General features: G+C 36.2%; 1 protein-coding gene across 8 annotated transcripts in view; it reads right to left on the minus strand.

Moving 5' to 3' along the window:
• Positions 1 to 14,871, minus strand: part of LOC140666131 (autophagy-related protein 16-1-like) — a 277,683-nt gene that overhangs the window by 145,080 nt on the left and 117,732 nt on the right. For 4 of the 8 annotated variants that reach the window (XR_012046714.1, XR_012046716.1, XM_072892997.1 and 1 more), the window contains one exon: positions 4,593 to 6,851. The exons of 3 other annotated variants lie outside the window; for them this stretch is intronic. Coding sequence is in view for 2 of the 5 variants with exons in the window: in XM_072892989.1 (XP_072749090.1) it covers positions 6,832 to 6,851 (20 nt within the window). In the remaining 3 variants the exon portion in view is untranslated. Of the gene's footprint in view, positions 1 to 4,592; positions 6,852 to 14,871 lie in introns of those variants that run through there. One more of the 8 variants, XR_012046715.1, reaches the window with a different exon arrangement.

The raw sequence follows: 14,871 nt of genomic DNA on the forward strand, positions 1-14,871 counted from the left end.
GCAATATCTTGGACGGCCCCTTCAACAGGGAAGGTGTTCCACACTCGTACATTACGTGCTGTAATTTCGAGTCATAATTATACCAGACAGGAACTCTAATTAAAACTTTTTATCACAGCCCTAAACGAGTATAACATTTTGCAATTTAAAACGATATCGTATAGTATGTAATAGTTGCTGAAAAAAAGAAACGTTTCTTCGCCACGTCAACACCACGTAAATAGATGACAAGCAAATGAAATCAATTTAAAAATGTGTGTAAATATATTAAAACATTATTTTACGTTTCGATCGAATAAACACTTGACTACATAAATAACTCGTGCGAATTTGAGGTATCTGTGTTAACGGTAAATATAACGCAACAGTCTAGAGAGGGCACAATCGTAACAAGGTATGTAATAATATTACACGTAAAATGCTGCTAGCGGGATTCGCACAGATTATCCCGCTAGCGATCGACGATATACAATATACAGTAACAAGTGAGCCATGTCGTCAATTTGATTCGCTGGATCGCGAAAGTTTCGCCGGCCAATATTAAGTAAATAAAGCGAGAGGTGCCGTTGCGCGCTTCGCTTCCAAACGAGCACTTTGATCAATTGAAGTGTACAGTCGAACGCTTCTGTGCCACGCCGCGCCATGCATCCCTTTCCATCATCCCTTCTCTCTCGCCCACCTTTGGCATACAATAGATTCAAAGTACTTTTCCAATGGCTGCATTTGCAATTCGAATTCCAAATTGAAATCGAAACCTGCCGTGCTGTTAGATAACCGACATCATTACATGCCGATATGATCGCCACCATAAGGCGAAAATTCGACGCGAGTTCTTTCCTTTTCCCCTCTCTTCCCCTCTATCTTTTTTCTTTTTTTTTTGCCCTACAATATAGCTTGATTTCACAGCTCTCGCCTTTGGGGCCCTCCTCGTCTTCCGGCACGAACGTTTTCTCGCGCGCTCGAGCCGATGGCAGCTCGTGTAATCGATGGAGTGCCCGCCGAACTTCTATAATTTCTAACCATCTCGACGTGCCGCTCCTCGATACATATCACCTGGGGAAAATGATACTTGCGATAGCGCCGCGCCGATAATTTTCAAACTGGCACGTACGATATCATCGTATATATAGGCTTAGTCACGAAGTCGAATGAGACCCCCGTACAAAAGACAGGAAACCGATCGCTAGACTCTACCGCAGGATTGATTTTTTTCCTTCGGCGCAGGAAGTACTGCCTTCAATGATAGTGTAACAGGTACAAATACGGCTGCCGACAGTAGGTTTCAAATGTACAAATAATGCATGAACTGGACTTCTACTAGTAGAATCCACTCGGAGAGTCCAGCAAAATTTTTCTCTTGTTCTCTTTGATTATTAGTATAAATAAAAGATGGTAACAAAAGCTAACAATTACATGTATTGAAAAGAGAAAAACATAAAAAAGTCGTAAATAATGCAGAAATGTTTGAGAAAAAAATTATGAAATAATTTATAAACTAAAGAAATGTGAAAATACATATAGAAAGAGAAAATAAAAAAGAAACAATAAACATGTTTCATATGTACATTTGCGTTGCTACATATATTACACATGTTTCACTATTCACGTGTATTTAAATATTTCTCTCTCTCTCTCTCTCTCTCTCTCTCTCTCTCTCTCTCTCTCTCTCTCTCTCTCTATCTATCTCTCTCTCTCTCTTTTTCTCTCAATAATGTTTAATTTAGGAAAAATTCATTTCGATCAAGAGATGAATTTAAATCACAATTTTCTGTTTGAGCATTTGAAACTTTGAGACCTTTGTTACAAAGCAAGCTTATATAAGGTCAAAATTGATTTTTATGAAAAATATCAATCACTGTTTTTCATTAATTTATTTAAATTCGTTAATTTATTATAATTAGATTATTATAATTGGATTGTATGAATTGTTATATTATTTTTTGTGTGCCGTAAAATTTACAAGTAATATTGTCGATTTCACAGATGACGCTGTTGCAAATATTTAATCATTTAAAAACCAAAGGTAGTATTACCTTTGCGCACGTTTCCTTTTAATATTGTTTTCAGTGTTAATTGAAAATGAGAGAGAGCGACGATATTGGATTTAAACGCAATCTATTATTTTGGTACATTTCAAAATTTCCCACGAGAGAAATCAATGTATTTCTCATTAAACCTTTTATAACATAAAATACTTACTTATTTTTACATACACTTATTAAATTATACAAATCTGATATTTCATATATTTGTTCTGTACATTTACAAATGGAGCAATTAAATAGCCATCGAACAATCTGATATCTATTCCACCTCTATTCTAGAGTTTTCAATCATCCTCTTAATGGAGGCGTCGTGCTATTTTTTTCACGGAAGATATAAATAGCGCCTAATGTGTGAGGTATAATCGGAACGAAATGACAATTACACGCGTAGTCAATTTATTGCGACGCAACCGCGCTAAAGGAAATTAAACGTAATATTGCAAACGAACAATAACTTTATGGTCAAACGCATTACGACATTTTGATCCTGCCCACGTTGCGGCCGAAAGTAAATATTCCACGCGCGACGTTAAATCGTTAATACGTGTAGTACCGAAGCCATTTGGGAAGTAGAAACGTGGTTTGCGTAACTGTACAAGCTGTCGACTGAAATTCCCTGTTCGATCGTCAAACTAAATTTGATATGTGCAACATCGTATCGCGACGCCGAGATAGTCTCGTCGATATATGATCAGGTCGGTGTCGAAAGGATTAGTTCGCACAAAGTAAATGAGATATTCAAGTTGATTAGTTTGAACAGGAATAAAATTAGTGGGTAAAATTAAAATAATAAGATTACGTTTCAAATAAACAGATAATTTTTCATATTGCTAATTATTTCTCCGATGCAGTTTACGATAAAAAAAATATTTTGAATCGAAAAAACTTTGATTGTTTAAAAATCATAATTACGAAAAATAATTGTCAATTATACAGATAAATTCTCTTAATAAATAACAAGATGCAATGTGTGTTATAATGCTACAACGCTACAACGATAATTTATAGCACAGGATTTTAATCCATTATCCGTTTGTTTGGAAAATATTAAATATAAAAATCATGATTTAATATACAAATTATTATTATTATGTTTTATATATTATTAAGAGAAATGGATAAAAAAAATAAAAATTTAAAGATTAGATGAAATAAAACTCTTCTTACAGATATAATGCCAGTTGAAATGTTTGAACTATCTTCACTCACTAGTTTATGCAACGTTAGAGATGGAAGATAGGATGGATCGGCAAAGATAGGAGCTTCCAGCGACCTGAATTTTTCACGAGCCATTTCCCTGCGTCTTTACATTTTGCCGGCCATCAAGGCTCAAATTAATGGTGGATCTTCCTTAACATTCAAGTCTACATCACAACTATTACCATATCGCGCGATACTGCACGGAACGTTAAACATACAAATGGTTTTATTTCCGGTTGCTATATTTTTCAGTAACAGCTAATAAACGTTAGCTTTTATCGTCCCGTTTTAAACACCCTGTGGCTACCACTCGCGGCCGGAATGTAAATGACACTTTAATCACTCCGATCTATCGGTGTCGTTTATAATAAAAATTTTATTTCCATGCATCAATGCACAATGTGTAGGCGAGAAACATGGTTGTGAATGTTTTTCTACCGTCTAATTAGGTACAAATTGAAAACACGTGTCCATATAACGTTATTTATAACGCACCGCAAAGATGTTATTAAGAACGATCTATTTGACGATACGCGACGATATAAATGAATATTAACGAGCTTTAATCGATCAATAACGGTAATGCATTCGCGACCGATAACATGTCGCGGCGCTGCGTTAATCTCTGGCGTTGTCGTGATGAAGGCCCGCCCCTGGCACGTTTCTCCGATTATTAAACTGCGGTGTAAGTTAGAAAACGGGCAGACAGCTCGTATCAAGACCGAAACTCCAGGGACGATCGAAAATATTTTCCGAGCGTGCTTATCCGCACGTGCGCCGCATTCGCCTTGCGTTTTTTCGCGTTTCTTCCAACGTTTTACGGCACCGTTCCAACGTGAAAGATGCAATGACCCAAGACCGACGAGGAACGAAGCGCTCGTCTGAAGAGCACGTGTCGACGGCGAGATGTGGAAGAGGAAGCATGGTAGATCAGTCACGATCGAAAGAAGAACATCGCTACTCTCCCGAGAAAATAATACCGCGAGACTGCTCGTAAGAAAAGTTATTATTGTAAGAAAAAAAACGGATATATATAGCATTAAATTTAATTTCTCGCTTTAGAGAAATCGCGTATCTATATACTCGTTTGCGCGTGATACGAAGAAACTTTGGATGTTCAATCACATTCATGTGTTATATAATTAATTAATTTAGAATTTAATTAATTACAAAAAATTAAAAAATACACTATATTGCAAATTATTATATATGATATATAATGAAACGATACTTAGTGATTATTACGATTATTACCTCAAAGCACTAATATAATTAATGAGTTAAATTGATTATTATACATATATATACGTGTTTATGTTGTTACATTTATCATGCCGTGGCTTCATATTGTTAATTAAATATAATTATATTGTGTTGTAACAATTATTACGTGATTGTTCACCCATTTCACTTCGCGTATGTTATGCTTAAATTGCTATTCACACATATGATAATTGCCTTCATCGTTTGATGCTAATTATCTTCCAACAAATGCCCTTATTATGTATATATGTAGAACAACGTATTCTTTTCTCCATAATATTGCTCAAAATATTTAAGAGAGAGAGAGAGATTTAAAATATAAGAAGCCACAATACAGGTAGGTATGCCACAGATTTGCTCTCCGTAGTGAACAATGGAACATTGTATCTGCGCAAGCAGGTATAAGACGAGTGAATAGCAGAAAATTTAATAAGCCGCCCATGCGAACAACGTTTTCTCCTCGGGCCAAGATCGACTATTATCCAATCACCGCAGCGTTCCTATCATGCATATAAGTTATGACTTAATCCGCTGGTTGCCAACGCTAAGTACCAAATCGCACGAGGTAATGATCTCCCCGGATGAACGACGATCCACTTCCAAGCCGCGGCGGGTAGGCGAGGCGCGCGTATAATGCACGATGACGAGAGCTGGCCATAACCAAGGGTGCGTTACGTAAAATACGTGCGGCTGATGATATCGATCTTTCGGCCCGATCGAATCTCGAAACAAGGCTTTGAGAAACGAGACTCGCCCCGATCACGTGCGGACGGACGTTCGGATGTGCGCGCGCGCGCGCGCGCGAGAGAGAGAGCAAATCGGAGCTTCACGCTCGCGTGGCCGCTGGCTAGGAGACTCGCTAAACTCATCTCAACGTAATTCGACGATTGACGGATAAGGGATCGGGAGTAAATCCGCGTCCGGGCCTCAGCGTTCGATCCTTCTTCCCTTTTCCTTCTGCTCGTGAATGTTCAATGTCAGGTCTTTGGCAGTTTCCCCTGAGGGATTCGAGTACGGGAGAAAAACACGCATGGGATCCGCCTTTTTTTCGTCATGTCAAAGTTTATGGACACTACACTGCTGACATTTAAAAGAAAATATGAATGAACGTAGTAGCGGTATTTTCGATTGCTTCCCGGGCGGGCGATTTGTTTTCGTATCTATTCGCCGTAGGTGTCGAGATCTATCGTTTTATTCACGATAAATGCTATCGACTAAATCGGCGATTTCAGAAATGACGCGGGACCGAGACGAAATCGGACATAGAGAGGGTCAGCAGGCGCGATATTATCTTGCGATTATGTGTGCCGCTGATTTGTACGCTTCTACGATTTTTCATCATTCGATTATCCTCACGAAGTATTCATAGGGTATTCACGAGGCACCCCACTGGACAATAAAATTATAGATAATCACTATCGCCGTAGCACACAACGCAAGGAAAACGAAGATCCTCGTAAATGAAGAAATAAACTATCGTGAGACTGACAGTTCAAGGATAAATTCCCTTCCAAGTGTTATTAACCCTCTAGGGACAAAATTATACTAATTCTCCAAGATAAAAAAGTTGATTGCACAGAAATGAGATGCAATTGACCCCAAGAATTCCCAAATTATTATGTTTCGTGTTAAACAGACGTCTTTCTTAACGTAAGCCGGATTTCGCGCAAACGATAACAAATTGTCTAATAAATAAAACCGGTTTACATTTGATTTCTCCGCGTGAAATGACACGCGGTGCCGTAGGTCTAATCGCTCAACCGTCGCTCATTACCGGGGACGCTGCAGGGTTATTACCGTCTCGGAAAACTTCATCGGGCTTATCCCGCTTCACGACGGGAATGTCAAATGCGACACATGCGCGCGTATTTGCTGTATTTATCTATTCGCGATGCGTGAGGCGACTGAATGACGGCTGGACTGCCGGCGATGACCGCATGCAGTCGTAAGCATTCGGAAACAATTTAACTGTAGCTTGTGAGTCGATCTCGAGGCACTTCAATCGCGCGCGAAGGTGGTACATGTCCGACACGCATGCATCCAAGCGCTATGGGGTGTTCGAGAATGGGAATGAGATGAGTACGGTCATTACGGGCATCAGTGCTGTATCAAGCGCTGTTAAGAAGTCGCACGTCGAGTCGTTACGGGACCATGTGCGGACTTGAGCGCATTTTTTAACCAAAACTTTTCACCTTGCCTACCGCGTTCTCCGAGTTCTCACCATTTCAAAACCAATAGAAATTTAACGATAGCACTTACTCTTTTGTGTTAACCGGTTGTACCAGCAAATTGATTGATTCAAAATTGACAATTCCTTGTCTTTTCACTGATTTATAATCATACCTGAAACATAAACAGAAAAGACAAATTTAATTAACGTAAACTAATGTTAAATATATAAATTTGAAAAATATTTATTATTAATTATGTAATCACTATCAATAATTTCTTTCCTATTCTTAAATATAATAATAATTATATAGGTGCAAAAAGAAATAAGAAGTGGAGAAAATTAGTAATATATAATTCAAATAATATATTTCTGTCGTTATATATGTGTTGCACTTGAACTACATCGCGTAAGGAGATTTGCGATTATTTCTCATATTATTAAATTAGGATTAAAAAAGATTAATGTGAAACAATATAACAAAATAAAAAGGCACAAAAAGTAACGAGCTACATTTTTGTGTCGCAATTTCGAAAGAATTTTTACTTTCCACATTGTTTCTTCTCGCTACGAAAAAAAGGTGCAAAAATATACTTCAAGCAAAAAATATTATACAATTAGTTGCAGACAGCGAATAGCGCACATATTCTGGTCATATTTATGCTCCTGTGAAGTATAATGCAAGTACTTGGTCGCTGTGGGAAATGCAAGAATGGAAGCCAGATGAGTAAAGTCATTACAGAATTCCGCGCTCTTGTAACCAGTGCACATGGTAATGTCACAATGTCTCTGCTATTCTACATTCTAGAAATGTCCGGCAGAATCGGTGCTATATATTCAGCAAGAACTTACTTTCCCTATACCACCTATCTAGTAACATACATTGCGCGCCAGTGCCACGATGTAGATTCTTTAGCAAATGAAACAATGAATGAAATCTTAAGTTGAGAATTTGTTGAAGTTTGTGTTAAATATTTTCGCAATCTCGTTTCAATTTTTTTTTGTAAATCCGTAATTTATTCAGAAAATCTATCATCACACAATTAATTCTATATAAAAACCTGATAACAGATTTTACATATATTAAATAGCATAAAAAATTTTTAATACAATTGCAATGCGAATTGAGTGATAATATTTTCAATAAAACTGTATTTTTATAATCTGTCAAGGGGTACTTGGAAAAACTTTACACATCGCTGTTCGTACATGTTCCATACACAGTTTCTTCAACTCCCGAGGCTATAGCAAAATCTCGTTTGCGTATACGTAAGTGAAAATCTTGTCTTGAGCGTGACAAAAACGATCGTCCATCGGAGACCGTTCACATTGCCGATCATTAGAGACGACCATAAAGGTCGATTCGTATTATATAGGTAAGACAATCGGTGAGAATATCTCGGAGGTTCACGACATCGTGGAGAATTGCAGCATTTTGTTGAGCGACGAAGCTCTTCTATGAATAAGATTTTTTTATATGCAGTATAAATGCGATATATATGAAGCAACATATATATTTTACAATATATACGATATATACACATATTAAATATATATATATATATATATATATATATATATATTCTTAAATAAAAGTTCTGTAAACAAAAAAGATATAAATGCCACTTGTATGCTTATTACGTGTTTATATCCTTTATACAGTTTTATGTTGAGATGTTAAAAATACGAATATTTACGTCAACTGTAATTAGCACGCATTTAACATAAAAAAAGTGAGTTAATAAATTGTTTCATATATGCAAAATTTTTCTTCGGAAGCAAAAAATAGTAAATAAGTTCAAATTAAAAAAAATGTTGCTTATGTATACGATAATATGTATAAGATAATAATAAAAATAAAATTTGATAAAACCGCAGTGAAAAAAAAGTATCACTACAATTTTACGAGAATTTACTGGCTCCGTTATATTTTCTACGTGCTTTTCCGAACACGCAGAGAATTTTCGCGTTTCCCATCGAGGTCGCAAGGCCCATTGCTTCCCCAGCCAGTGCGTGGGATCCGTGAGTTACACATAGCTTGCGACTATAAATTTTCGTGAGTGAACGAGAGCCAGAGCCAAGTAACGAACGATCGAGAGCACTTAGTGAAATAAATAACGCGGGGCGACCTCTTTGTCGCCAATTGTCGAACTTCCCAATGGAAAGTAAATGTTGGGAGCAAGCACTTCACCCCCTTCGATTTAGAGGAATGTTTTCAATCTCAGTACTTCCTACGTACACTTGGAAGAACGCGAAAATGTGTTGTATGTCTATTCTTCTGAATCTTTGTGATGACCATTGTTAATTAAATCAAATATTTACATTTATCTTTTCAACAAATGGATTATTGTATTTAGAGGCATTATACATATAAATTATATTTTAAAAACTCAAGAAAAGTTATACAACACACATGCAATAAGATTAAAAATCGTTAAATAAATTATGTAAATTAGTTCGTTCACGTAGAGTTGAATTTTGAGCAACAAAAATGTTGAGAATAAAATCTTTAGTTAATAAGCGATTGAGAAGTTCTTGCTATATTATCTTGTTTAAATGTTTATGTTTACACGACAATTTAATGGCGATGTATGTCGTGTATATTAAAAATTTCCTAAGAGGGGGGGGGGGGGGATAATACACTTTTGCTACGTAATATTTTTGTAATCATGTAACAAAGTCACGCCATTTCGCAATCTGAATAAATCTGAACGGATAACGAGGATGTGTCATAAACGTAAGACGATGGGGAAGATAGCAGCCTGTAAAGAGAGACACGTGACACGCGACTAGATCGAGGATGTATGCATTCACCCACTCAGGCCAATGCAGCATTCGCTCATCTGTGCATTAATGCGCGAATCGCACGCATCCATTTGCAAGCCCCATGTAATGCTACATGTTCGTAACTGCGAGAGCTAGCATAGCCATATTTTGCAGAACGCAAAAGATTTTCAAAGTAAAACAGACTACGTAAATGTTTACGTAACAAGATTCTGGAAATAATGGATTACGTGATCCGTATTTAAGTCAAGAGTTATACGATAATAAACATATATACCCTATGAATATACTGCAGAAATTGTGTTACAGTATTGTAGACAGTAATTACAAAGTATTCTGCAACGGCAAAAATTTCATTTTTATGTGATACAAATTAACGGCTAAATAAGATATTTCTTATTCTCACTGGTTCAAAGCATAATTTTTTGTTAAAAAAAAACTAATATTTGACTGAGAAATAAAAATTTTCACATAAAATTGTTAAAATTAAATATCTTGCTATTCATAAGAGAAATGTAATCAAGGAAACAATTTCTCATTTTATGTAATATACATATACATACTTTTCTTTGCAACAGTTGCTATAGTAATAAATGAAAATATTATCTGAATCTATTATTATAAATTTTATTAATATTTCAACATTTTGTCTTCTATGTAATGATTTGAAATATATGAATTGTTCATCATACTTTAATCTGTCATAAATATTTTATTAATATTATCATTGTGTTATTACAATTAGCTTCACGAAGAATATAATAATCTATATATATATATATATATATATATATATATATATATATATATATATATATATATATATTATGTGTGTGTGTGTAAAATGAGAGTGAAAAATTTCTGCATCTATATAAAAAATTATAAAATATATTTAGTATTATATCAATTTTAATAATACAATTACAAAATAATGTAAAAATCTAATTTCTGACAAAATATAATATTAATTGCACATTTGTGAAAGTTATTTTTGAGTAACCAAACTAATAATAATATAGTTATTAAAACTTCTACATACGAGAAACTAAAATTAATTAATATTATTTTTATGATTAAAAGTAATAGCAAAAAGGTAATATGTGCTTTTTGTGCGAAAGTAATTTATAAAAATTTCAAGAGATTCTTTTAATCTCGAGACATCTCCGCACACATATTTTATTCTGCATTACTGAGAACGCAAAGCACGTAAGAATATTAAAATTTTAGTTTTCTGCAATTTGCACTGGACGAATGCAGGAGGAAAGAAACTGGAGCAATGACACAATGAAAATACAGCAAAATTTTGTAGACAACATATTGTGCTTGCATCGAAGAAAATTGAAGGAGGGGGGAGCAGCTTACGATTTGAATATACAGTCAAGTATACGCATAACCTGCAGAACGTGCTTGTAATTTGTATGTGTTTTGCATTTATTAATTTTTACGGTAGGCACGAATGTCCCTACATTTCGTGAGATAAATTGCACGTGGAGTTTACTACACGCAGTAGCGTTATGTGATTTCATTTATATCCGCATGCGATGCATGCAGTACATACATATAATGTATGGCATGTTTGTTATTAGTAATGTAATGTATGTACAAATTGTCACGTTCATGCTTAAATATCTAATATCCATGCCAGAGGATTGAAAATACACGATTATTAAATGAGATTTGTATTCCGATAAGTTCTTTTGATCAAACACAGATGTTGCTCTATGTAATGTAATAATTTCCGCATGGAGCTTACCAGCATAGTAATAGATTTCATACAATGCTTATTCTGTTTCTGATAGATTCTAAACGAACTAAAAGCTTGATTTTATTCAGATATCTATCAATCTAATATTATCAACTTATTAGAATATTATATAAATCGAAAAAATTTTGATGTATTGCAAAAAAATCTTAATGAACGAATATAATACAGAAAAAAAATTGATTATATTACGTAAAATCTGCCAACAAGATTACGTCAGCATGTCATCTCTTCATATGAATTTAATTAATATAATGATCGTTACATTAAACTTTTTAAAAGAACGATTCTCGAGAAGCAATTATCTTGACGCTCATCATGTGCGTTTAAGTTGGACCTAATTATAAGACTTCGATGATCTAATTATAAGCTCCCGTTGGTACTCGACGACGGCACATAATGTCGTGTATTAATGTCACTAATTAATTCGCAGTTGCGAGCCGCAAGTAATGGGCAGCGTGTGTGCTCATAACTACACGCGCGGCCGGTATTTCACGCCAGCTCAAGTGCCGTGCGTCGAGTGCGGCCACGGTTGCGCGCGGTCGTGGCTTCGGTATGAGGCACAGGTCAATTTGTGTAATGCGTGTAACATGCATGAAAAAACAAGAGGACGAGTGTCGGCCGCGATGCAGAAGAGACAGCACGACCGAGGGAAAAGCAACCGCCGCCCACATACTGCGAGCTTGATTCGTATCCCGGACGCGCTTCCATCCTCGAGATTCTCTCGAGAGCACATTTCAACAGTCGCGTGCGACACGTATGAGGAATAAATTCGAGAATGGGGCAGGCGTTGAGGTGATATCGATTTATTGCGTCTCCGGTGCACGAAGAAAACGCGACGCGGCGGCTTCAGCAGATAGAAAAATCCTTAAATATTCAAGAGAAGGATATCGAGAATATGGTGAGAGTATGTGTCAGAGTTCATGCCGTCATGATGTACCATGACTTATGGAGATCAAAATCATACACAGAAACTGGTAGCGACATCGCGTAAATTATGTAAACTACACTTGGTTGGAATAACAATTTTAAGTTACACGGGAGGGCGGAGGGCGTAATAATTTAAAGAATGTACATCGTGCAGTTACAAAATATTTTCCAACTGATATTTCTGATATTTCATCAGAAATATAATAACTTGAAAGTATCACAAAGTAAAAAAAATGACCATTCTATTCGAATGTTTAATATTGTGTAATCTTGTTTAATTAAAGGAAAAATATATGCGCATATATTTGCATGCTTCTATATGCGCCCCAGACCTGTTAAAATAATGTCTAAATATACCGTTGCACGAAAATTATTCCCACATATATCAAAGAGAAATTCTATCGGGCATTTTTAAATAAAGAAATTTAAATAAAGAAATTTTTGAAGCGAAAAATATGGGGAGATCGAGCAAGATGTAATGTATAGAATAGCATATTACGTTTAACGAGCGTAAACCAGGGCGCGCGTTTAAATCTTTTCGGAGGATGAGAGAGAATTTCCGGCATTCGGCGAAAGTTAATAACGCTTCAACCACCGGTACTGCAGCACCAGATTCGTCTGGTAAAGATTTCAGCATTTAAGCGGCGCTCTTCGTCTTCTTAACATAATAATCTCTCGAAAAAAAAAAAGAAAAAGAAAAATGTTTCCGCGCATAAGAAACTTGCAAGCGCAAGATATGAGAGAGTATAGAAGTTTTTAGTCCGGCATTATTAATAATCAGATTTCCATTTAGTATTTTCAGTGAATTCAACCATATTTACACGCAGTGATCGATCGTAAAACAACATAGCCGCGAAAGCTGGCGCAATCTTAAATCTCGCACGGCAGATTTAAATTTCCGATGCCACATTGCCATAACATTTGAACCGTAGAAATCAATTTCGGGGAGCGTACAAATATTTTTACTGTCCTGACGGCATCCAATTTCTACTTTCCCGCAGCCCTGCGGCCTGTCCAAGGATTTCTTGCGCATACAAATGCAGGTCGTTGACGATGGCGGAGATTTTACGAACATTGATCGCTAGAAACGGGATCGTTCTCGGAATCGTATCTGCGTAGAGCTCTCGTGACCCTTATTCGCTTTTAGCTCCACGAAAATCCTCCACGCTCTCAAGGACTTCTCTGATATATAGGTACTCGAGAAGACGGAGGAAGGAAGGGGTATGGATGAGATCTCGGGAAGAAAACGCGAGCGAGAAAAAAAGTTGACGGAAAGGGTACCCGATATTATCTCCGGCCGAGGTTTATAGGTTCACGCCGATAGGACATGTCGACGATGCCGTATCTACACGCGGCTCTATCGCATAAGATGCCTCTTCACACCGTGCGGAGCATCTGTCATACTTTCAACCGAACGTAAAAATCGTTACCGGTCGCATTCTCGCGAGAGGGAGGCCATGTCACGATACTGCTTGCATCGGAACGACCCTGACAACACCGTCGTGGTTACATTCGATAACCAGATCTCGAACAGATATGTCAAACAAGCGTCTCTCTCGTTCCGATACTTTGTCTGATTTTTCAGACAGTATATTCGCCGAGATTATTCTTCAACAACACACATGTGTTTGAAAAAGCCATCTTGTACAAGTATGTACTAAGTAAGCTTGCGCACTTGTGCGATGATTGCACGCGAATTCAGCGCGTTTTCTCTAATGAAAACATTAACGGTTTTGTTGTGCATTCGCGAACGACGAAAAAAGATATTACGTAATTGTAAGTCAGTAAACAGCAGGAAGAGCATCTACCTATTAAGCGGGCAACTAGCTTCTATTTTCAAAGCAGCTATTCCAAGGTTCAAAGATTCTATTACACAGCTATTTCCACGCGGTTGTTTGGAAGCGGATCGTAAAACATGGCAGGGTACGGTAAACATGTCGGAGTGTCCGGCGATCTTACAACTACCTTAACAAACACTGTATTAACCGGCTCATTGCATTTGCAGTGGACTAAACCGCGGACTGGAGCTGCACTTAAAGACTTTTCATGGAAGAATATGACGTCATCGTAGAACTGTAGTCGACAGCTCGTTTAAGACAATCGGATTTCATGATGCACTTTAGATCGTACTTTACATGACATACGGAAGTTAGTAAAAACAGAGAAACGAAAGATTAAACGTACTAAAGATAAATATTATATTATTTCACGTTATGCATATACATTGTATATATATATATATATATATTGAATATTTTTTATTCAATTTTATATTACATCACAAAGAAACTTGAGAAAAATAGCAAGATATCAATAATCTAATATTTAATCAATAGAAAGTGCTATATAAAATAATAATATATATGTCTCTCTTTTTTCATACACGTGCTATAAAAAGAAATGATATATTGAAATGTTAAAGTTTGTTAGAACCCGCTGTGCAGTTTACGATTTTGCCAGTACGTGTACATACAGTTCTTGGATTAAGGCGAGAGATTGTCTCGTGCTGTGTAATTTATAACCCAACGTAAATCCGAATTTACGAAGCATCAAAGAAGTAATTTTGCTCACTCAACGAAATTATCATTAAATAGTTTTTAATTAATCTAAAAGAATATTTTTACGTCATCAAACTTTCTCGATTTTAATAAACAAAAACTCTTTGTACAACATGCGTTATTAACAATATTAATAGTAAAAATGTAATAATTTATATT

This window comes from Anoplolepis gracilipes, chromosome 5 (genome assembly GCF_047496725.1).
Source record: "Anoplolepis gracilipes chromosome 5, ASM4749672v1, whole genome shotgun sequence".
Taxonomy (NCBI): Eukaryota; Metazoa; Arthropoda; class Insecta; order Hymenoptera; family Formicidae; genus Anoplolepis; species Anoplolepis gracilipes.